At 47.3% G+C, this 25,535-nt stretch overlaps 1 protein-coding gene across 1 annotated transcript in view; it reads right to left on the reverse strand.

Annotated features, from left to right (window-relative positions):
• LOC139279662 (ethanolamine kinase 1-like) overlaps positions 1-25,535 on the reverse strand; it is a 610,209-nt gene that overhangs the window by 52,970 nt on the left and 531,704 nt on the right. The window contains exon 7 of the mRNA XM_070898767.1: positions 24,060-24,133. Within this exon, the coding sequence (XP_070754868.1) occupies positions 24,060-24,133 (74 nt within the window). The remainder of the gene's footprint in view (positions 1-24,059; positions 24,134-25,535) is intronic.

A 25,535-nucleotide genomic window follows, 5' to 3' on the forward strand; every position in this document is an offset into this window, starting at 1 on the left:
CAGGAGACTACAGCTCACATCTTACCTACTTAAGTTAGAAATAGTTAAATTCTTAATCGGCTGACCATTCAGAAGAATTTGTTCGATCATACTTTAGATTGCCCGAATATCAAAGTAAAGGCAGACATAATTGAGCAGCATCGCTGTGGTCCCCATTTCCCTGCTTTACACGACTAATAATTTATCGTTCAGTTGTAAGCTGCTGAAAAGAACTACAAAGGTTTTTTTGGACATTTTCTTTTGAAAGAGTTTATTTATTGTGAAAGTCAAACAATGTACCATTAGTTCCTGCAGTGTAGTTCTGGTTCAGTGTCATTATCTTATTTGGAAATAAAACTGACTACTATTGTTACCAGAGTATAATATCCTGACAATATGGTATTTACCACCTTGTGGAACACACAAGAAAACATGGTGGGCATCCCACACGGTCTCCAGTGTGTTCTATCATAATTAGGGGGTAATTGTTACTCCTACGACATGCTACCTGACACATAGCATGCGTAAGGGTGCAGGTTTCCATTCATAGAAGCCTTGATCGTTTTTTAGAAAGAAAGAACTTGCACTTATGTAGCATCTTTCTCAACTTCATGATGCCCCGAGTGCTTTTTAGCCAGTGAAGTACTCTTGAAGTGTTGTCACGGTTGTAATGTAGGAAACGCAGTAACCGGTGTGCACACAGCAAGCTCCCACAAATATGGTAACGACCAGATAATCTGTTTGTTTTTAAGTGATGTTGATTGAGGGATAAATATTGACCAGGGCACCGGGACAATTCCCCTATTCTTCTTTCAGTAGTGTGAAGTGATCTTTTACTTCCGCTTACGAGGGCAGACAAGGCGTCGGCTTAACGTCTCGTCTGAAAGACAGCACCTCTGGCACCCCAGCACACCCCTCAGCACTGCATTAAATGTCAGCCTAGATTATGTGCTCAAGTCTTTGGCGTGGGACTTGAACCCACAACCTTCTGACTCAAGAGACAAGAGTGCTACCCACTGAGCCATCGTTGGCACCTTTATGGAAACTGTCTCCCTGTCATGACTGCTGGATAAAATTACTGGGAGAAAGCTCAAACCATAACAAGTACACTTTCCGATGTTGCTCGCAAGCAGGCACCTGTCCATTCTCCCTGTTCCGAGTCATAGGTAAAATCTTGCTTCCCTGTTGGAAGGAACTGGCTTTTTGGGTAGAGTCAGCTTCATTTCAATTATTATTGTTCCTAGATGTCATTCTCCATGGTGGTATAACTCCCACACATCCAGGCACATCTGACTGCCACAGGGGGGCAGCTAGTAAACACTAGTCTATATGGCTTCAAAGGGGTCGATTCTGCCTGAACTGCCTCTTTGACCACTTTGAGGAAGTGACAACCCAGGTGGACTGTGGAAAACCCTACCCTCTGCTGTAACCCAACTTCCAAAAGGCATTAGATCCACGTGAAATTAATCTCAAAGCTGTGGTGATTCATGATAAATCTTATGAACAGGTAAGAAATTGGCTGAAGATGAGAGAACAAGAGTGTGTTAGTGGAGTTATGTCTCGGCAAGATCCTACAAATCCCCTGGGAGGACAGACGCACATTAGCGTCCTCGACCAGGCCAACATCCCCAGCATTGAAGCACTGACCACACTTGATCAGCTCTGCTGGGCAGGCCACATCGTTTGCATGTCAGACATGAGACTCCCAAGGCAAGCGCTCTACTCGGAACTCCTTCACGGCAAACGAGCCAAAGGTGGGCAGAGGAAACGTTACAAGGACACCCTCAAAGCCTCCCTGATAAAGTGCAACATCCCCACTGACACCTGGGAGTCCCTGGCCAAAGACCGTCCTAAGTGGAGGAAGTGCATCTGGAAGGGCACTGAGCACCTCGAGTCTCATCGCCGAGAGCATGCAGAAATCAAGCGCGGGCAGCGGAAAGAGTGTGCGGCAAACCAGTCCCACCCACCCCTTTCCCTCAACGATTATCTGTCCCACCTGTGACAGAGACTGTGGCTCTCGTATTGGACTGTTCAGCCACTTAAGAACTCATGTTTAGAGTGGAAGCAAGTCTTCCCTCGATCCCGAAGGACTACCTATGATGATGATATGGCGGGTAAGGGGAAGTACTATGTGGGGTGCCTCAGGGCTCAGTGTTGGGACCACTACTGTTTCTAATTTACGTAAGTGATTTGGATTCAGAAACTCAATGCAAATTAGTCACATTTTCAGATGATATCAAACTAGAACCATCAGTGGAATCAAAAGAGGCAGCTCATAAATTAAAGAATGAGTCGGAGAAAATGTGTAAACGGGCTAAACAATAGCAGATGAAATTTAATGTAGACAAGTGGAAAGTACTGAACATAGGAAGGAAAACTGAGCAACACGTACTCCAGAAGTACTGTTGAAATATTATGGATGAATTTGAAAGAGAAGAAGTCTTAATAGACTCGACGCTCAAGATGTCCAGAAGTATTTAATAAACCCAACATAATGTTGAATTACACGGCCAAATCTGTAGAATACAAGTCAGAGGAATCTATGATCAAACTGTACAATGAGTAACAAGGGAGACATTCCAAGTACTGAACACCGTGCAGAAAAAAGCCACGAGGCTGATTCTTAATGCCAAAGGACTGAGTTATGAGGAAACTTAAGCTTTTCAACCTGGAACAGAGCCAGTTGAGAGGTGATCTTACACAGGTTTACAAGAGAGATAAATCCAGAATATTGGCCCAGAAATTCCGACGTCCCGAGCCCATACAAAGTTTCTACGGATCCAGGAAGGCATCGGAAAAGCCAGTTTGCAGCACGCAATGCGCATGCGCTGAAAACCGGCTTTTCTGATGTGTCAAGTTGGAATTTGACGGATCCCAGACATATCGGGAGCGAGGACATTTGCATGGGCAAGATTGCGGGATTTACCCATATCTTGCCCAGCAAATGTCCTCAAAAATCTTGCGCCTGATAAAAGCAGGCGCATAGCCTACTTTTACAGGCGGAAGTGTTTTAAAATACATAAAAACATGTAAAAATAAAATTATAAATGCATATTTTATTGTTAAAAACCCTCCCCACTATGGAAAGTTTATTTTTAACCATTAAAAAAACTTTTTATAAGATCAGAAAAATATTTTTTTTATAAGACATTATTAACATTAATTTAAAAGAATCTTAAATATATAGTCTATTTTCTATTTTTGTTAGTGTTTTGGGTGTTTGTGAGGGGGGTGGGTTCTCATTCACAGTAATAGGAGTTCCAGACTTACGGCCGGTACACGTCCCGACGTGCACGTGCTGCGATGCTCAGTCATGAGAGGCCTTAGGACCAGGATCTCAAGCGGGCCTAGCAGCTTAAGATAAGTGCGCATTTTCTGTCCTTTCTACAGTGGTTTGCCCAGGGAAGACCTCGAGAGGAATTTCTGGGTCATTACTTCAAATTAAATTACAAGTCTGGGACAAGAGGATATAGATTCATACTACCTATAGAAAAAGGTAAATTTAAGACTGATATCAGGAAGCTCTTCACACAAAAAGCGATCAGAAAGAAAGTCCTGTATTTATATAGTTCCTTTTGTTAAGAACTCCACAAGACTGAGTACTGTGAGCTAAAACTGATGTGACCTCAGTTTCTTTAATACAACTCCAGAGTGCCTAAGCAGCATGGCAGACAACTTTTTATAGTTCCTTGCAGGTGACCCTTGGACCTCCAACAGTTGCGCCCTCTGGTGGCAAGTCTTACACAGTTACAATGTTTACCTACATAACATCACTCCACCATTCCCCCCCCACCTCTGCAAGTCTTTGATACAAATTATTTCCAAGTTGAGACGATCCGGGGCCCTACGCTCCCTGGTTGATCGTCTGAGTTCAAACTCCGGCATGGGTGAGTTGGTCAGACCATTGCTGCACTGCAGCGCAGCTGGTCTGACAGGACGGTTGGGAATGGTGGGTTCATTCTCTTGATTGACGGTGAGGTCGATTGCTGGTTGGGTGTGTGCTGGTGGATCGATGATGGTGATGTCCTCTTCAGGTTGTTCCTGGTTGTCGGTGAACCGCAGTTTGGTCTGATCCAAATGCTTTCTGCACGTTTGTCCATTCAATAGTTTGACAATAAACACTCTCTTCCCCTCCTTGGCCAAAACAGTGCCAGCAACCCATTTGGAACCATGACCATAGTTCAGGACAAACACGGGGTTGTTAACATCAATGTCACGCGATACAGCCGCGCGATTGTGGTACGTTTTGCCGGTGACGCCGGGTTTCCACATGATCTTTTAGATCCGGGTGGACTAGGGAGAGCCTGGTTTTGAGTGCTCTCTTCATTAACAATTCTGCAGGGGGAACCTCAGTGAGCAAGTGGGGTCACGTCCAGTAGCTGAGCAGAACTCGAGATAAGCGGGTCTGCAAGGAGCCTTCCGTCATGTGTTTCAAGCTCTGTTTGATAATTTGGACTGTCCATTCCGCTTGACCATTGGATGTGGGCTTAAACGGGGCAGACCTGACATGATTGATGCCATTGCAGGTCATAAACTCGTTGATTTCCGAGCTGGTATCACATGGTCCATTATCACTGACAAGGACTTTGGGCAAGCCATCAGTGGCGAACATAGCCCGGGAGCTTTCAATGGTGGCAGTGGATGTGCTGGATGACATGATTACGCATTCAATCCATTTAGAGTAAGCGTCCACTACAACTAAAAACATCTTTCCGAGAAAGGGGCCAGCAAAATCTATGTGGATCCTGGACCACGGTTTTGAGGGCCATGACCACAGACTCAATGGAGCCTCCCTTGGTGCATTGCTCAGTTGTGAGCACATGTTACATTGGTGTCGGAGGAGTTCAGGCAGTCCGGGGAGCGTCGAGCGGCCTATAAAGGCCCAGCACGTCAGTGAGGCGGCAGTCGGAGGAGTTCGGGCAGTCCAGGGAGCGTCGAGCAGCCTATAAAAGCCAACCGGTGCAGCTGCAGCAGGGTGAGAAGGCAAAAAAGAAGTAGAAAGAAATCGAAAAGTGACGTCACAGCCAAGGGGGTAAGTGATTGGTAAGCAGTTTATCTTTTTTCTTTTCTATATCAGTAATTAACCTTTTAGCCTTGTTGCCAAGTTAAGTTTATCTAGGGGTTAAGTCATGGCAGGACAGCTTGGACTCATGTTATGCTCCTTCTGTACTATGTGGGAAGTCAGGGACGCTTCCGGTGTCCCTGACAACTACGTGTGCGGGAAGTGTATCCGGCTGCAGCTCCTGACGGACCGCATTGCGGCACTGGAGCTGCGGGTGGATTCACTCTGGAGCATGCACGATGCTGAGAATGACGTGAATAGCACGTTTAGTGAGTTGGTCTTACCGCAGGAAAAGGTTACTCAGGCAGATAGGGAATGGATGACCAACAGGAAGAGCAGTGGAAGGAAGGTAGTGCAGGGTTCCCCTGCAGTCATCCCAGTGCAAAACAGATATACCGCTTTGGGTACTGTTGAGGGGGATGACTCATCAGGGGAGGGCAGCATCAGCCGCCAAGTTCATGGCACCGTGGCTGGCTCTGCTGCACAAGAGGGCAGGAAAAAGAGTGGGAGAGCGATAGTGATAGGGGATTCAATTGTAAAGGGAATAGATAGACGTTTCTGCGGCCGCAATCGAGACTCCAGGATGGTATGTTGCCTCCCTGGTGTAAGGCTCAAGGATATCTCGGAGCAGGTGCAGGACATTCTGAAAAGGGAGGGTGAACAGCCAGTTGTCATGGTGCATATAGGTACCAACGATATAGGTAAAAAAAAGAATGAGGTCCTACAAGACGAATTTAGGGAGCTAGGAGCTAAATTAAAAAGTAGGATCTCAAAAGTAGTAATCTCAGGATTGCTACCAGTGCCACGTGCTAGTCAGAGTAGGAATCGCAGGATAGCTCAGATAAATACGTGGCTTGAGGAGTGGTGCAGAAGGGAGGGATTCAAATTCCTGGGGCATTGGAACCGGTTCTGGGGGAGGTGGGACCAGTATAAACCGGACGGTCTGCACCTGGGCAGGACTGGAACCAATGTCGTAGGGGATGTGTTTGCTAGTTCTGTTGTGGAGGAGTTAAACTAATATGGCAGTGGGATGGGAACCTATGCAGGGAGACAGAGGGAAGTAGAATGGGGGCAGGAGCAAAAGATAGAAAGAAGAAAAGTAAAATTGGAGGGCAGAGAAACCCAAGGCAAAAGGCAAAAAGGGCCTCATTACAGCAAAATTCTAAAGGGGCAAAATGTGTTAGAAAGACAAGCCTGAAGGCTCTGTGCCTCAATGCGAGGAGTATTCGGAATAAGGTGGACGAATTAACTGCGCAGATAGCAGTTAACGGGTATGATGTAATTGGCATCACGGAGACATGGCTCCAGGGTGACCAAGGCTGGGAACTCAACATCCACGGGTATTCAACATTTAGGAAGGATAGACAGAAAGGAAAAGGAGGTGAGGTGGTATTGCTGGTTAAAGGGGAAATTAATGCAATACTAAGGAAGGACATCAGCTTGGATGGTGTGGAATCGGTATGGTTGGAGCTGAGGAATACTAAGGGGCAGAAAACGCTAGTGGGAGTTGTGTACAGACCACCAAATAGTAGTAGTAAGGTTGGGGACAGCATCAAACAAGAAATAAGGGATGCATGTAATAAAGTTACAGCAGTTATCATGGGTGACTTTAATCTACAGATTGATTGGCCTAACCAAACTGGTAGCAATGTGGTGGAGGAGGATTTCCTGGAGTGTATTAGGGATGGTTTTCTAGACCAATATGTCGAGGAACCAACCAGGGAGCTGGCCATCCTAGACTGGGTGATGTGTAATGAGAAAGGACTAATTAGCAATCGTGTTGTGCGAGACCCCTTGGGGAAGAGTGACCATAACATGGTAGAACTCTTTTTTAGGATGGAGAGTGACACAGTTAATTCAGAAACTAGGGTCCTGAAATTAAGCAAAGGTAACTTCGATGGTTTGAGGCGTGAATTGGCTAGAATAGACTGCCAAATGATACTTAAAGGGTTGACGGTGGATAGGCAATGGCAAACATTTAAAGATCACATGGATGAGCTTCAGCAATTGTACATCCCTGTCTGGAGTAAAAATAAAACAGGGAAGGTGGCTCAACCGTGGCTAACAAGGGAAATTAAGGATTGTGTTAAATCCAAGGAAGAGGTACATAAATTGGCCAGAAAAAGCAGCAAATCTGAGGACTAGGAGAGATTTAGAATTCAGCAGAGGGGGACAAAGGGTTTAATTAAGAGGGGGAAAATAGAGTACGAGAAGAAGCTTGCCGGGAACATAAAAACTGACTGCAAAAGCTTCTGTGAAGAGAAAGAGATTAGTGAAGACAAACGTAGGTCCCTTACAGTCGGATTCAGGTGAATTTACAATGGGGAACAAAGAAATGGCGGACCAATTGAACAAATGCTTTGGTTCTGTCTTCACTAGGGAATAGACAAATAACCTTCCGAAAGTACTAGGGGACCGAGGGTTTAATGAGAAGGAGGAACTGAAGGATATCCTTATTAGGTGGGAAATTGAGTTAGGGAAATTGATGGGATTGAAGGCCGATAAATTCCCGGGGCCTGATAGGCTGCATCCCAGAGTACTCAAGAAAGTGGTCCTAGAAATAGTGCATGCATTGCTGATCATTTTCCAACAGTCAATTGACTCGGGATCAGTTCCTATCGACTGGAGGGTAGCTAATGTAACACCACTTTTAAAAAAGGGAGGGAGAGAGAAAGCGGGTAATTATAGACCGGTTAGACTGACATCAGTGGTGGGGAAAATGTTGGAATCAATTATTAAGGATGAAATAGCAGCGCATTTGGAAAGCAGTGACAGGATAGGTCCAAGTCAGCATGGATTTATGAAGGGGAAATCATACTTGACAAATCTTCTGGAATTTTTTGAGGATGTAACTAGTAGAGTGGACAAGGGAGAACCAGTGAATGTGGTGTATTTGGACTTACAAAAGGATTTTGACAAGGTCCCACACAAGACATTGGTGTGCAAAATCAAAGCACATGGTGTTGGGGGTAATGTACTGATGTGGATAGAGAACTGGTTGGCAGACAGGAAGCAGAGAGTTGGGATAAACGGATCCTTTTCAGAATGGCAGGCAGTGACTAGTGGAGTGCCGCAGGGCTCAGTGCTGGGACCTCAGCTCTTTACAATATATATTAACGATTTGGATGAAGGAATTGGGTGCAATATCTCCAAGTTTGCAGATGACACTAAACTGGGTGGTGGTGTGAGCTGTGAGGGGGATGCTAAGAGGCTACTTGGACAGAGGGTGACTTGGACAGATTAGGTGAGTGGACAAATGCATGGCAGATGCAGTATAATGTGGATAAATGTGAGGTTATCCACTTTGGTGGCAAAAACACAAAGGCAGAATATTATCTGAATAGCGGCAGATTAGGAAAAGGGGAGGTGCAACGAGACCTGGGTGTCATGGTTCAGCAGCCATTGAAAGTTGGCATGCAGGTGCAGCAGGTGGTAAAGAAGGCAAATGGTATGTTGGCCTTCATAGCTAGGGGATTTGAGTATAGGAGCAGGGAGGTCTTACTGCAGTTGTACAGGGCATTGGTGAGGCCTCACCTGGAATATTGTGTTCAGTTTTGGTCTCCTAATCTGAGGTAGGACGTTCTTGCTATTGAGGGAGTGCAGCGAAGTTTCACCAGACTGATTCCCGGGATGGCAGGACTAACATATGAGGAGAGATTGGATCAACTGGGCCTTTATTCCCTGGAGTTTAGAAGGATGAGAGGGGATCTCATAGAAACATATAAAATTCTGACGGGACGGGACAGGTTAGATGCGGGTGGATTGTTCTCGATGTTGGGGAAGTCCAGAACCAGGGGACACAGTCTAAGGATAAGGGGTAGGCCATTTAGGACTGAGATGAGGAGAAACTTCTTCACTCAGAGAGTTGTTAACCTGTGGAATTCCCTGCCGTAGAGAGTTGTTGATGCCAGTTTATTGGATGTATTCAAGAGGGAGTTCGATATGGCCCTTACGGCTAAAGGGATGAAGGCGTATGGAGAGAAAGCAGGAAAGGGGTATGGAGGGAATGATCAGCCTGATCTTATTGAATGGTGGTGTTGGCTCGAAAGGCTGAATGGTCTACTCCTGCACCTATTTTCTATGTTTCTATGTTTCTATGTTCGCATGACTCTAAGTCCGAGTCAATGCCGGGCCACCAAATATGCGACCTGGCTATAACCTTCATCATGACTATGCCTGGGTGGGTATTGTGTAGGTCGCGTATAAATGTTTGCCTGCCTTTTTTTGGCAAAACCACGTGATTACCCCATAAGAGACAATCCGACTGGATGGACATTTCATCTTTGCGTTGGTGAAACGGCTTAATTTCATCTTGCATTTCCCCGGGAACGGCCGACCAGCTCCCATTGAGCAGCTTTTTACAAGTGATAGCACAGGGTCCTGGCTGGTCCAGGTCCTGATCTGGCGAGCAGTGACCGGTGACCCCTCGCTCTCAAAAGCATCCATAACCAGAAGCAAGTCTGCGGGCTGTGCCATTTCCATCCCGGTAGTGGGCAATGGAGCCGACTGAGGGCATCAGCACAGTTCTCCGTGCCTGGTCTGTGGCGGATAACAGTCATAGGCGGACAATGTTAGTTAGTGCCCATCTTTGGATGCGGGAGAAAGCATTGGTGTTTATACCTTTGCGCTCTGAAAACAGCGAAATGAGTGGCTTGTGGTCGGTTTCAAGCTCAAACCGAAGTACAAATAGGTATTGGTGCATTTTCTTAACCCCATATACACATGCTAACACCTCTTTCATGACCATACTGTAGGCTCTTTCAGCCTTAGACAGACTTCTAGACGCGTATGCAACCGGTTGAAGTTTGCCCGATACATTGGTTTGCTGTAACACACAGCCGACCCCATATGAAGATGCATCACAAGCTCGCACTAATGGTTTACACAGGTCATACAGTACAAGTAACTTATTAGAACAAAGTAGGTTTCTGGCCTTCTCAAAGGCTGTCTCTTCAGATTTACCCCAAACCCAGTCATCACCCTTAAGTTGCAACATGTGCAACAGTTCTAGCAAAGTGCTTAACCCGGGTAGAAAGTTACCAAAATAGTTGAGGAGTCCCAGGAACGAATGCAGCTCCATCACATTCTGTGGTCTGGGTGCATTCTTGATGGTCTCTGTCTTTGAGTCTGTGGATCTGATGTCGTCTGCCGCAATCTTTTGCCCCAAAAATTCGACCTCTGGCGCCAGGAAAGCACACTTGGAGCGTTTCAGCCTGAGTCCCACTCTGTCTAGTCGACTTTGAACCTCCTCTAGGTTGTGCAGGTGTTCGGTGATGTCACGACCAGTGATCAGGATGTTGTCTTGAAACACAACTGTGCGCAGAACTGATTTCAGCAGACTCTCCATGTTCCTCTGGAAGATGGTAGCAGCCGAGCGAATCCCCAAAGGGCACCTGTGGTATATAAACAGTCCTTTGTGCGTGTTGATGCATGTCAATCTTTTTGAAGATTCAGCCAGCTCCAGTGTCATTTAGGCAGAGGTTAGGTCCAACTTGGTGAACAATTTCCCCCTGCTAACGTTGCGAACAGGTCATCCGTCTTGGGTAGCGGGTACTGGTCCTGTAACGAGACTCGGTTGATCGTTACCTTGTAGTCTCCGCAGATTCTGACTGTGCCATCGCTCTTCAACAGCGGAACAATCGGACTGGCCCACTCGTTGAACTCGACTGGCGATATGATTCCCTCTCGTTGAAGTCTGTCCAGTTCGATCTCGACTTTCTCCCTCATCGTATATGGAATCGCTCGAGCCTTGTGATGAATGGGCCTTGCGTCGGGCACTAGATCGATCTGCACCTTGGCGCCTGTGAAATTGCCGATGCCTGGTTCAAATAGCGACGGAAACTTGCTCTGCACTTGGGTGCACGAGGCATCATCCACTGAAGATAGGGTTTTCTTGTCGTCCCAGTTCCATCGAGTCTTTCCCAGCCAGCTTCTGTCGAATAGCGTTGGGCCATCGCCTGGTACAATCCACAGTGAGAAATCATGCACAGCTCCATTGTACGATACCTTAACTGCTGCACTGCAAATGACTGGTATGAACTCTTTGGTGTAGGTGCACAGCTTTGTCTGAATCGGGCTCAGTTTGGGCCTTTGTGTCTTGTTGCCCCACAGTTTCTTAAAAGCCTTCTAGTTCATAATTGATTGATTTGCCGCCGTGTCCAACTCCATTGATACCGGAATACCGTTCAATTTGACTTTCAGCATGATAGGAGGGCTCTTGGTGGTGAAGGTGTGTACCCCATACACTTCTGCCTCGGGTTGAGTTGCCTCTCGTTTGTTCTGCGTGATCTGCGCGGATCAATCATCCTCTGCCGACTCTGCCCCGTGGTGAGTCGCAGCTCTCTTGCACATTCGCTGGAGGTGCCCCTTTGTTTCGCAGCCTTTGCACACGTCGTGCTTGAATCGATATTGATGGGCTCGATGATTACCCCCGCAGCGCTAACATGGTGCTAATGGATTTGCATTCACGCCCGATGGCGGACTCGGAGTCATCCTCGGTCTTGCAGCTGCAGATGTGTAGGCCCTGCCATATGCAGTTCTGCCTGCTAGCGACGTTATTTTATGCACAGTACTTGCCGGTGAGCTTCGATGCTGGGAAGATATCTGGCTGGTATTATCGCTCGTGGATAAGAATGCCTGGGCTATAGTGATGGCCTTGCTCAGGTCTAGGGATTCGGCGACAGCAGCTTGCGGAGAATGACCTCGTGGCCGATGCCAAGCACAAAAAATGTCCCGTAGCATTTCCCCCAAAAATCCAGCAAATTCGCAAGTTCCCGCAAGGCATCTCAGGTCGGCGACATAACTCGCCATGTCCTGGTCTTCGGAGCGGTGGTGCGTGTAGAAGCGATACCTGGCCTTCGGCTTGAGGTGTTCCCGAACCAGCGTACACAGCTCTGTATACGTCTTCTCCGCTGGTTTTTCCGGTGCTAGCAGATTCTTGAGGCCGTATATTGTGGACCCACACACAGTGAGGAGAATCGCCCTGCGCTTGATCGCTGTATCGTCCCATCCAGCTCGTTGGCCACGAAGTACTGGTCGAGACACTCAACGAAGGCTTCCCAATCATCACCCTCTACAAATCTCTCTAGAATATAAACGGCAGCCATGACCGCGTGAAAGTTCGTAATCTGTTACTCGTCGCCAATTGTTAAGTATGGAAGAACTCCACAAGACTGAGTACTGTGAGCTAAAACTGATGTGACATTAGTCGCTTTAATACAACTCCAGAGTGCCTAAGCAGCATGGCAGACAACCTTTTATACTCCCTTGCACGAAATGTGCAAGTGACCTTTGAGACTCCAACAGTTGCGCCCTCTGGTGGCAAATCTTACACAGTTACAATGTTTACCTGCATAATACCTTTAATGACCGCAAAGCGCTTTACAGCCAACAAAGTACTTTTTTGAAGTGTAGTTACTTGTAATATAGGAAACACAGCAGCCAATTTGCACACAGCTAGGTCCAGCAAACAGCAATGTGATAATGACCAGATAATCTGTTTTTTTTAAGTGATGTTGATTGAGGGATAAATATTGGCCAGGACACTGGGAATAACTCGCCTGCTCTTCTTTGAAATAGTGTCATGGGATATTTTGCATCGACCTCAGAGCAGACGAGGCATTGGATTAATTTATTATCTAAAAGACAGTGGGGCCGAAATTCAGGCCAGCCCGAAACCTGGCGCACTGACCATTTTTGAAGTGTTTTCGCCTCCGTGTCGGATGTGGTCGCCTCGTTCACGAAATTCAGCTCCTTGTTGTTTTTTTTTTTCAGGCGGACCGGAAATCAAATCACAATACGGGCGGAAATGGGGCGGTAAGCAGCAGATTGCCAACAAGAGGGGCGGAAGTAGAGGCGGGACAGAGTCACCGCCGCTGTCAATCATTAGCGGAGCGGTGATGATGTAATGACGGGTGTGCGTCACCAGGTCCCTCCCCTTCGCTTAAAGGGGAGAGCTGCTGCGAGCTCTGCGATTCTTTTAGTTTGGTCCACCAGGCCACCAGGAAGGGCTTCAGCCGGGCCAGCGGCCTGGCACCCAAGGAGGGGTTGCCAGCAGGCTGCCTGTTGGCGGCCCGGCCCGAACCCAGGGGCATATTTGTCCGGTCGATCTGGAAGTCAGCCGGCAAAAAAAAAAATAACATGGCGACCGGCGCAGTGCGCCCTCGCCTTTAATGGCCGCAGTGCGACCATGCCCCACTCACAGAGAACAAGGTGCACCGACAGGAAAAGCTGTCGGGGGGCCCCGCTCGGCGGATCGAAGATTTTTCACGCTGAGTTTGGCTGGAGGTGCAGTGGATCGACGGTGCACCCTTTGATGATGCGCTGAGGACCAGTCGGCAGTGGGAATCGCCGGAAAATCCACCAGGGTGAATTTCGCTAGCGGTGGCCATTCGACCGCAAATCGGCGGCCACTGGACTCCGCCGCTTTCTGGCGGTAAGAGACCTGTTCGGGAGGCTGAATTTCATCTCTGACAGTGCAGCACTCCCTCGGTCCTGCCCTAGAGTATCAGCCGAGATTTTTGTGCTCGGGTCTCTGGAGTGGGACTTGAACCCACAAGCTTCTGACTCAGAGGCAAGAGTGCTACCCACTGAGCCACAGAAATGGACTTCCAGACAGAACAATGCAGCGGGAAAGTCTGGAGTCATTTAAGAAACAATTAGATGCTGCAATGGGAGGACTGAGGGGTGTTTCTGGATAGATAAATAAGATGGTTCATTCATAATTACCTTGTGATAAGGCGACCCGCATCTTTATCAGATGTCTGATTCTGATCTGTTGACTTCTGAGGAGGCAGGGATTCAAACTTTAAATAAATCCAAGTGGTCACACTTAAAGAGTGTTAGTTCCCCTTCGCTTATTCTATTTAAAGGTAATGTCAGTAACTTCAGAAATAAGGGGCGGGATTTTCAGTTTTCAGCAAAAACTGTAGTTTTACGTGAAAATTACAGTTTTTGCTACACTGCCGTTTTTTGGTCGATCTTTCGGCCTTTACGTCTGCACGGTAAAGGAGGCATTGCACAACTATATTCGCGGCGCACAACGCAAATTTAATTAACCTTAATCCGTGGTCATTTGTGCTGCGATAGAGGCCTTGGGGGGGGGGTGGGCCGGGGGGGGAGGAAATTTGCAAAAAACTTTCCAAAAACATTCATAAAACCCTTAGCTACTAAATCGCTGAAAAAGAATCAAAAAATAAAAACTTTAACTTACCTTTGTTGCAAGTTTTCATACTTACCGCTGCTGGCAGGGCTGCACCAACAGGTCAGTACGCTGGGCGCTGCATACAGGTTGGGAGTGTGCCAAAAGTACGACGGTAACACAATCCGCGCCTCTCCCCGGCGGTATCGCAAACAGCGAGCCCAGTATCCCGCCCGGGCTCCGTGACTGTGTCTTCGCCGTAGGAGGGTCAAACGGCGGTGAAAACCCGTGTCGCAAACCAGCCAAAAATCCGGCCAATCTATTATTTTACTTGCGGGCATCTTCAAGAACTTGCGATGGTTTTAGTTAAACTGATTTTTTTTTTGTTTCTGAATCCGGACACAAGATTGAAATTTGATCCCAGTTGGCCGAACGAAAGACGCAGGGCTAAAAATGAGTTAGCGGCCATTTTGAGGCTCCAACATGGATTGTTCAGTAGGTTTAGCGCTTGGCGATAATTAGCGCCGTCGGCGCGATATTCAGTTTTAGCGCCTCGAGAGGGAAGAGTGCTAAATCAAGCCTTACTCCCTCCTCTTAGGGCGATACAGTCGGCAAGCGGAGCGCTATGGTCACAGCGCTAATGAAGTCCAGGCGCGCCAATCAGAGAGTCATCAGACATAATGGCGCCATCCGATTCTTAAAGGGGAGGATCAATGTTGCTGCACAGCCTCATTCTCATCACGGCAGCCTGTGCACTGGTCTTGCAATAAGCAAGTGCAGAGGCTTCACCAGTGTGCCCACCGGTTTTCTGAGCCCAACCTGGAAGCTCTGATTGAGGCGGCGGAAAGGCAACGGGCTCTGTTATTTCCTTACACTGATAGGAAGCCACTGCCCAACATGTTTCGTTGTCGATGGGGGGAGGTGGCACAGTACGGTGCCGGCCAGAAGCGCGGTGCCCAGAACTCCCACGCAATGCCGCAAATAAATTCCAACAACCTCTCTCAGGTCGTCAGGGGGAGAGTACCTTCTTCAGAAAGCTCAACACTCCACGATCTCAACCTCACTGTCTCACACACTGTATAAACCGTAACGTCTCAGCGCTCACGCACCAACTGTGTCCACCTCGTGAAAGCAACATTGACATCTGACGCTTCCCGTACAGTAACACAGCTAGCCAACTGTGGTCGGCACATCTGACAACGTGTAGCTGCACACTCACTCACACGTCCTGGTTTTTTCCTGCAGGCCAAGCTTGCTCACAACGGGAGGACTTGCAGCCCTTGACCGACCTCGAGGAGCGAGTGGCTGCAGTCATCGGGGCACACGTGACGGGTGTGGTTGCCGTGGGAGAAGTCGACACCCCCTGGGGACCACAGCGGTATTTTCATCACCGCTCCCTCTTCTATCAGACCACTTTCCCCTTCACACCACAACCCTTTCCCACTTTACATCTAACTGTGCTGTCCCAATACCTTGCTGCCCCCCTCTCCTGCACTTAGCCACAACACTTCTGCCTTTATGCTTTCAGATAATGAGCCAGCAGCCCAGGGTCCTGTCTCTCAGCCTTCGAGTGCCAGCGACGTAGGAGAGGAGGAGGAAGGGGAGGACTCAGTACCTGCCTGTGTCAGACCAGCCAGCTGCCTCTCAGAGTGCGGACACGACGTCGGTGGGGGAGGCCATGTTCTGGGGGTCTGATGTGGGTGAAGCTTTGGGACCCAGCAGCAGGCAGCAACGCCCGGGGAAAGGGAAGCTCGGGGGCCAGCTCCCGAGAGGGTGAGTTTGCGTGTGAATTCTGCTCGGCGGGACTCAAATGAGGACCTCGATGTTGAGGCTGTGGCCAAATGGTCAATTACGATACACAGCGAGCTTCTGGATGCAATGGGCAAGGGTGCTCGAGAGCATGGACGCACTTGCTAGGAGTTTGGAGGAGTCCACCTCCAGCATTGCGCGTCTCTCCCAGCACACCTTCGAGCCCATCCTTGACAGCTGACAAACGATGGTGGGCTCGCAGATGGTACGTGGGGACCTGGACTTCATGCTGCGTGTCATGGGTGAGGTGGCAGCAGCTATTGCAGCACAGGCCGAAACAACGCAACCGCTTAGTGCTGTAACGGAGTCAGTGCTTGGTGGCATCCAATCTCAGACGCTCTCGTGCAGACTCAGATTGATGCCACTGCAAACACTGCCTGCTGCCATTGTCTCTGGGTTCCCCGCAGTAAAACGGGGAAGGCACGGTGCCGGAGCAGGCCAGCAATTCTGTGCTCCAGCAGATTGCTCCGGATGCTGAGGCTCGACCCCGGGGGGAGTGGCAGTGTGTCGGGTCGAAATGGAAGGTGCTGCCCTCTCTCTCAGGGTGACAGCATTCCGGCTCCCACCACTGCCACTTCCCCATTGCACTTGGCACTGTCTGCACCCCAGCCATCCGAGACTGCTGCCGCCCAGCCCGAGGTGGTGCAGTCTGCAGCCGGGCCTTCCAGGCCCAGAGCTGGTCGAGAGCGTCCTGCAAGGCCATCTGTAGTCTCTGTGTCGCAGAGTGAGCGGTCTTGCTGCAGGCACTGGGGCCCCGTTAAGGAGGAGCAGTAGGGCGGGGAGAGGGAGAAGCAAAGGGAAGGGAAATAATGAAAAAAGGCCCAATCAATCAGAGAGAATTTCTTTTTGTTCTTTCTTATATTTCAAAGGGGAGGACTGTTTGTTTGTATATTGTAGGTCTGCTTTGCAGGTAGTTATGCTTAACAGGAGATAGTTGTGCATGAAATTAAATTTATCATTTGCCATTTCTGTTTTGGTCATCTTTCTCATTGGACCTTTCCAAGGTGATAGGGCTTGCCACCTGCAGATAGCCAGGTCTTTATGCTTTTTAATCGCCATCTCAGCGTTGATTTATTGGAAGCGGTGCCTGATGAGCCACTCATGCACGGCCATTACAGCTCCAATATTGCCATGGTCCTTCCTCTGTGGCTGCTGCACCTCCTTCTCTGCATCGTCATGCTCTGTCTCCTGCTCCTCCTCTCCCTCTTCCTCCTCCTCCTCCTCCTCCTCCTGAGGTGGACCTGCAATCCATGTTGGCAATGGCTGGGCCCTCATAATGGCCAGGTTGTGCAGCGTGCAGTAAACAGCGAAGAAGAGGGAGACTCGATCAGGGGAGTACTGAAGGCTCTCTCCAGGGCAGCCAAGGCAGCGGAACTGCTGCATCAGCACCCCGACAGTCTGCCTGATGGAGTTCCTGGCGGCGACAGGGCTCTCATTGTAACAGTGCTCAGCAGGGGTGTCATCAGCCAGGTGGCGAGAGGATAACCCTCCTCCCCGAGCTGCCAGCTGCGAATTTCATGTGGTGGCTGGAAGAGTGCTGGCATAGTGGTCTCTCGCAGGATGAATGCATCGTGTCTGTTGCCAGGATGGTGGGCATTGATGGAGAATATGAGTTGCCTGTGGTCGCTCAGAGGGTGGTAGCCTTTGCGGTTATGGAAGACCTCTGCATTCCGCTGAGGTGACCGCAATGCCACGTGGGTGCAGTCAATGGTGCCGTGAACCATGGGGTAAGGGGTAAGCCATTTAGGACCGAGATGCGGAGGAACTTCTTCACCCAGAGAGTGGTGAACCTGTGGAATTCTCTACCACAGAAAGTTGTTGAGGCCAATTCACTAAATATATTCAAAAAGGAGTTAGATGAGGTCCTTACTGCTAGGGGGATCAAGGGGTATGGCGAGAAAGCAGGAATGGGGTACTGAAGTTGAATGTTCAGCCATGAACTCATTGAATGGCGGTGCAGGCTAGAAGGGCCGAATGGCCTACTCCTGCACCTATTTTCTATGTTTCTATGTTTCTAAACCCGCAATCCTGGCAAAGCCACATGAGCGCTCCCTCCTGTTTCTCCCTCGTCATGCTGAAGGTGATGTACTTCCTTCTCTTGCGGTACAGAGCCTCGGTGGCTTTCCAGATGCAGCAATGGACTGCAAATTGGGAGATGTTGGAGATGTGGCAGAGCTCTGTGACGAGCTCCTTGCTGAAGCTCAGCCTTCTTAGGCACTGCTCTTCCAACAGATTAATGTAGGAGAAGTGCTCCCGGCAAACCCTGGGAGGTGGGGTAAGGCGTCCTGTTGTGACCTTTATGGGCCCTCCTCAACCCTCGGCCCACATTTCCCATATTCTCTCCCTACAAAGTAGTTGGCGCGTTGGCAAGGTGCAATACCAGTACAGCCCCCATCAATGTGGAAAGGGACGAGGTGCAAATGGGTTGGTAAATGCCGAGGAAAGCAATTTAACAGCCGCAGCAAGGCAAGAGCTACAAATTGTGCGTACATACTAGCTAGCACTCACTATGACCTCTCAATGACCCGGTTGTGCAGCGGCAATCAGAGGTATGAACGCCAGCTTTCTGTGGCGTGTTTAGCGCCAGGCGGTAAGTGAGGCGAAGCAACTGAAGTTCACGTCTCGGGCGCTAACGGGGCATTGCACACTCAGTAATGTCACGATCTGGGCGGTGATACAGGGTGAGGCACAAACTGTTAGTGCCACTGCTAACACGCAACTGAAGTTCATGGGCGGTGCTAAATTCGTCACGCCTGGGCGGTAAGCCATTAGCGACCCTTTACCGCCCCGCCCGGGCGCTAACCAACTGAATTTCTAGCGCACTGTTTCTTTACATTAGAACATATACTTGGGCAATTGGAACATTTTTTACAAAAGCATTCTCCAGCAGTTTTTCGAATTGAATATACACTTTCTTTAGTTTAATGGGATACATCAGACAGAAGCATGCATAGACCTTAAAAGCGATGACCACATTGTCCTTACTTTTTTTTTTGCTAAAGTCTAACTCATCTTATTTAAGGCCCAAATCAAAGCAAGGGGCAAAGAACAAGTCTGCCACATACAGTAATAAAGTATTTCATCAGCAAATCTAAATCAGTATCAAGACACATGCACAAAAATCCCTGCTGGGTTTGAACCCTGCCTGATGAAATAACTCATGACAGGGTGCCCCATTATATTTTTAAATGAATGATAAATGCTCATTCAAATCTAAAGTGTAACTGCATACCTGCCAATGTTCAGAAACTCAGCAACTGGTAATGGTCCTGATGATGGGCAAGTGCTCGGAGAAATGTCGGGAGAGTTTTTTTCTGAGTCTGTGCATGCCTGCAAAGGAAGCCACACTATTTTAACTTCCATTTCAATGAATGGAAGGAAGATTGGGCACTTACAGGGTCGTGGTATGAACTGCCCGATGTTCTGATATTCACTGTTCCCAGGCAATCCAGTGTGTGCTGGACAACGCATACAAATAAAAGCCCTCCCCCTTAATATCTGGAGATTGCTCTGTTGCGCTCCCCCCACCCCCCCGCCCCCCGCCCCCCTGCTTCCTACCGTCTGTGAAATCTAACTCACACCTCAGTGTCCCCAGTTTTGATACAGGTCACTGCTGGATGATTCAGAAGTTTTCATGTTTATTGCTGCAGGTAGTAACGTTGAACATTTGTGCAAGTCAATCTTGCTATCTACAAATAAGCCAATAATGACTGAGAAAGCCTGCATACAATCAAGAATGGTACCACACCTGGGATTGCTTTGGCCAGAAGTAAACTGAACACTGAAGCAATTGTTGAGCTAAAGCCTCAATATACACATACCTTAAGTTAATTACTGCCACCAGCAATATTCTTCATCATATCCTGTTATATAATTATTTTGCAATATAGTTATTGTGCAATAAATGAGTTGAAGTTAAAACTAAAAAGATGTAAGATACTCGACCACACGAGCACTGGGAACAAGAGGTGAGCAGAGAAGTTGACTGAAGTTGATTTGACAACACTGTAATGGGCCGGCATTGCATTTTGGGGTTGCTTAGCATGTGTTTCCTATTTTTCTTTCCTATGTGCCGCACTTTATACTTGCCCAGAATAAATTACACCTGCCATTCCTCTACCCACTTGCATAGTTCATCCAAGTCATTCTGTAAGTTCTGAGCTGCCTCCTCCAAGGTGTCAGGGGAGGACAGAATTCAGTTCGGCAGTGATGGCCCCACAGCTGAATATTGGCCGACAATCCCTAGACCTACACATGAGGAATGATCATTTTGGTAAGGTGCCAGGAGGCTAGTGGCAGCAATGGAACCATAGCCCATACAATTACGGCTCCGGATTTGATCCCCGGCACCACTCCATGCTTACAGGAAAGGAAAAACAATCGAAAAGAATAAAAGAGTAGGATGGGAAGTGTCTCGTCATTTTTCTGTTCAGCCCTTCCTGCAGCCCTACAAGGCCTCGCAGACTTTCTGACACCTAAGGGAAATGGTGGAATTGGAGGAGACAATACATGAAAGTGAGCAGATCAATGGCAAATGAAATTTAGTGTAGACAACTGTAGAGCACTGCACATCGATGACTAGGTTCAACACCACCTGCAGTGCGCCAGCACAGCCTTCGGTCGCCTGAGGAAGAGAATGTTCGCAGACCAAGCCCTCAAATCTGGCACCAAGCTTATGGTCTACAAGGCTGTAGTGATACCCGCCTTCCTGTATGGCTCAGAGACATGGACCATATACAGTAGACAGCTCAAAACGCAGGAGAAATACCACCAACAATGTCTCGGCAAGATCCTACAAATCCCTTGGGAGGATAGATGCACTAACGTCAGTGTTCTCGATCAGGCCAACATCCCCAGTATCGAAGCACTGACCACACTCAACCAGTTCCGTTGGGCGGGCCACATCGTCCACATGCCTGACACGAGACTCCCAAAGCGAGCGCTCTACTTGGAACTCCTACACCGCAAGCGAGCCCCAGGTGGGCAAAGCCCCCTTGATAAAGTGCAACATCCCCACTGACACCTCAGAATCCCTGGCCCAAGACGGCCCTAAGTGGAGGAAGAGCATCCGGGAGGGCGTTGAGCATCTCGAGTCTCGTCGCCGAGAGCATGCAGAAAACAAGCGCAGGCAGCGGAAGGAGCGTGTGACAAACCAGACTCCCCACCCACCCTTTCCTCCAACCACTGTCTGTCCCACCTGTGACAGAGACTGTAATTCCTGTATTGGACTGTTCATTCACCCGAGAACTCATTTTAGAGTGGAAGCAAGTCTTCCTCGATTTTGAGGGACTGCCTATGATGATGATGATGACTGCACATAGGATGAAAGAATAAGTGGCTGACAGACTCCATGAATAGTGTTGAAGCCAAATGAGAACTAGGATTCTTAGTAGACTTGATAGTAAACATGTCTAACCAATGCAGAGCAGCAAGCAACAAAGCCAGTAGATAGTTGATCAATATAACCACAATACAAGTGGGAGGTAGTTATGATTGAACTGTACAATGCTCTGATCAGGCTGCACCTTGATTACTGTGTCCAGTTCTCGCTGCTGAGAATTTTAAGCAGTAGAGGCAATGCTGAGTAGAGTCACGAGGCTGATCCCAAGTGCGAAAGGTTAGAGTTATGGGGAAAGGCAGGAAAGGTGAGAGGTGATCTTATGGAGGTATGTAGGATAGTTATAGGAATGGAAAAGGTACACCGAAGTAACAGATTAGAGTTTACAGACAGCTTGAGACACACACTGAAAGTGCCGTGGGATAGAAACAACAGCCTAACAATATAATAAGAAACTAAAAATGTAATAAAAAAAAAATTTATATAACACTTAGGCCTGGATTTTCGGCTGTGCTCATTTCGGGGCGGTAATGGTGTTGGGGCGGTAAAGTTTGCGCCCGGGAATAGTTTGCGTCTCAGTCAGCAAAATTGGGCAGCTGGGCCCCGAGTGTGGGGCGGAGCGTTAAGGGAGGAGTTACACACCACTTAGGGCGCTCGGCCAGCTGAACATGTGAAATTCCGGATTTAAACAGCCGGCTTGGGAGTGCTCTAAGAGAGGCCTGGGGAGAAACAAAATCCCGGAAAAACTCCCCCCACCAAAAACATTTCCAATACATAGCCCAACGCCACCACAACATAAATCTCAAAAATAAAAGATAAAACAATCACACTTCCCTGAGGTAGACATTACTTTACCTCACTGTTTTCACAGGCGGTCCCAGCAAGGTACATTTCTCGGCGCTATGGGTCGGGCGGGAGTCAAAAATCGAACCGGTGTCACAACCCCAGGGCCGTGTTGCTCGCCCCTTCCGGGCGGTAATGCTCCGTGTCCCACCGAGACCGACCCTGAAAACCCCGGCGGGGCACTAGAAGCTGGCAGCCCGCCCGGAGGAACATATACTGAGAGAGTTGAAAGAGACCATTTGAATGGCTCAGGGTGTTTGACAGAATCTTTTATTATCTTGCCTGCTTAATATTAAATGCATTCACAAAAAATAAAATTAAACAATGGTTACATTTGTAATTAAATATTAATTTACCACATGAATTAAATGAATTGGCAAGAAGCAAATACTTTTAAGTGAGGCACTAAACTGTAAATGGCAACAATTATGAGGGGCATCGCCACATTTTGTACAGTTGGGAGAGCACTACATTAGTGCCAAACCTTGTGCACATACTAACCATATTTCATGCCACTGGCGTAAGTGCCACTTTAGTGATATATTGGTACACCTAACCTTTTAAAAGAATTGCTGAATTGAAAACCATACAAGATAAAATAATAGGGAAATAGTAAAAAACATTTACATGCTTTAAAGTAAAGTTTTACAGTAGCCAAACCGAGTGTCGAACTTTGCAGCATCTTTTGCTGTACACAGCTGAAACATTAATAAAAATCTATGTACTTACTGCAGGGTAGGTTTGACAGTACACTACATTCATCCAATAAAAATTTTGAGATATCTGATAGTCTAAGTACCCATTTAGCCCTGTCATTATTAAAGGTTTGGCACACACACATCCAAACTACAAGTGAATTATCAGTTCCTCCCTTAAGTGTAGTAAGTATATTGAGTTTATTTTTATAAAAGAAATAAAGTGATCGAATGGAGAATTTTCCATGCTTCTCCATGATTGTTCTATTGTCACGTGCATGTGGATTTAATTATGAGCTTGCCCGAGGCGCCTTTAGACTTATACCTAAGCCAACAGTAATTCGGTTTATGGAGATCATATGGCAGTGAAACAGAGCTTGAAAGACAGAACTCCAAGAACCATATTTGATGAATTTCCTATGATTTGAGTCTGGGTTTATTCTTTCCTGTTGTGGAACAGACACCCTACAGCACACGCGCCGAACTTGGATGAGCGACAGTAAGAGCCAATTAAACTACAATATACGCACTGTTTTCGCACGTCTCATATTGCATTTCCTATCAGGAAAAAGACCCTGTAAATGATCCAAATGTGGGCAGGAAACCACACAGAGTGAAGGTTGCCTTTGTCATTAACAATTAATGTAACCACCAAAGCTGGAAAGAACTACTGGAACAGTACTGTGCGTTGAGTGGTTACGTTAGAAAAAGATGAGTTATGAGCAGGACAATACATGAAATGTATTGCAAAATAAATCAAATAGGCCGCTTCGAACGATTACATTTTTTTTTTGTTGAGTTTTTAATCAAAGCATTTAAATATTCAAATTATATTTTTAAAGTTTTTTAATATACTCCTAAAAAGGAGGTTGGGCATAGGGAGAGAAACACACCAGGGTATTTCAATCTTTTGATTGATTTGTCCTAATCGGTATAAATGCCAGTTTTCATTAACGTGACCAAAATGTCATCAAGTAGTTTAAAGTGCTTTAATGCTGTTTTATCGTTTACATTTTTGGAGCAGGGTGGAAATGAATCCCATCTGTGGGTTACAAAACATTAAAGAAAACATGACAGACTATTTAGACGTACTGCTTCCAATTGCATTAGAGTTCACATTGTCAGCAACAATGAGCCAGACACAGGCTAGGTTTTGTTTTCTTTCACTTTGTCTAAAAAAAGCAGGGCACTTACCTCAGGAAATCAAAGTCAATGGTGGAATATCTGGCCTGGAGAATTGACCAGAGGCCCCAGGAAAAGTGGGAAGCCTAAACAGAGAAGAAAATGATTCAGGCAATAAAAATAAAATCAAGCTTCAAAAAATAGTGACCAATGTTACACTACAGGTTTATTAAAAAAAATGCACTTTTAAATTCCAAACTGTGAGATAGCAAACTATTTTTCTTTAGTTAATGTCCATCTTGGACAGCGACTACACGTGCAGCCAACGTAGAACTTTATACTTTATATTAGAAAACGATTAAACTCTTGTTGATACAGCCTGACTTGGCAAAACATTTACTGTCTCCCCACTATAAAACCAGACATTGTTACAATATGACATTTCCTTTCCCTCGATACCTCATAGATTTATTTCCTATTTTAAAAATAGTAATAATCCAGGTTCGAAAGCAAGATATTGCACATGCTGGAATCTGAAATAAAAACAGAAAATGCTGGAAATCTCAGCGGGTCAGGCAGCGTCTGTGGAGGGAAACACAGAGTTAACGTTTTGGGTCTGTGACCCTTTGTCAGAACTGGAAAAGTTTGAGATGTAACAGATTCTTCAGTAAGTGCCGGGGCAGTGAAAGGGGGAAGAGGAGGGAAGAACAAAAGGGAAGGTCTGTGATCGGGTGGAAGGTAGAAGAGATTTAAGAGACAAAAGGGATGATGGACAAAAGTGAGATGATAATGGAACAAGTTAAGAAACAAAGGATGAGTCTAGACAGGGTGTGAATGGCAGAATCATCACCAGTTGCCATAGAAAAGAGAAAAAAAGGCGGCGGTTGTTTAAAAAAAAGGAGTAAAGAGAAAAAAAATATGGCCAGAGGTTATGGTCTGAAATTGTCGAACTCGATATTGAGTCCAGAAGGCTGTAAAGTGTCTAAATGGAAGATGAGGTGCTGTCCCTCGAGCTTGCATTGAGCTTCATTGGAACAGTGCGGGAGGCTGAGGACGGAGAGGTCAGAATGGGAATGGAGCGGGGAATTAAAGTGACAGGCGACTGGAAGCACGGGGTCACGCTTACAGAATGAACAAAGGTGTTCTGCAAAGCTGTCACCCAATCTGCGTTTGGTCTCCCCAGTGTAGAGGAGACCACATCGTGAGCAGCGAACATAATATAGTAAATTGAAAGAAGTACAGGTAAATCGCTGTTTCACCTGGAAGGAGTGTTTGGGGCCCTGGACAGTGGGAAGGGAGGAAGTAAAAGGGCAGGTGTTGCATCTCCTGCGCTTACGAACATACGACCAATGATGGACGGGTAAAGACCATTTGGTCCATCAAGTCTGTCCCACACAATTTCCTGCAGTACCTACCTTCTGTAAGAGGTCATCTCTGCCGCAGCCAGAAACAAATCCAACTTTCACTTGAAGGAATTCAGTGAATCTGCATCCACCACATGAAATGGCAGCTTGTTCCAGAGATCTACTATTCTCTGGGAAAAAACCC

Source organism: Pristiophorus japonicus, chromosome 14 (assembly GCF_044704955.1).
Source record: "Pristiophorus japonicus isolate sPriJap1 chromosome 14, sPriJap1.hap1, whole genome shotgun sequence".
Lineage (NCBI taxonomy): Eukaryota > Metazoa > Chordata > Chondrichthyes > Pristiophoridae > Pristiophorus > Pristiophorus japonicus.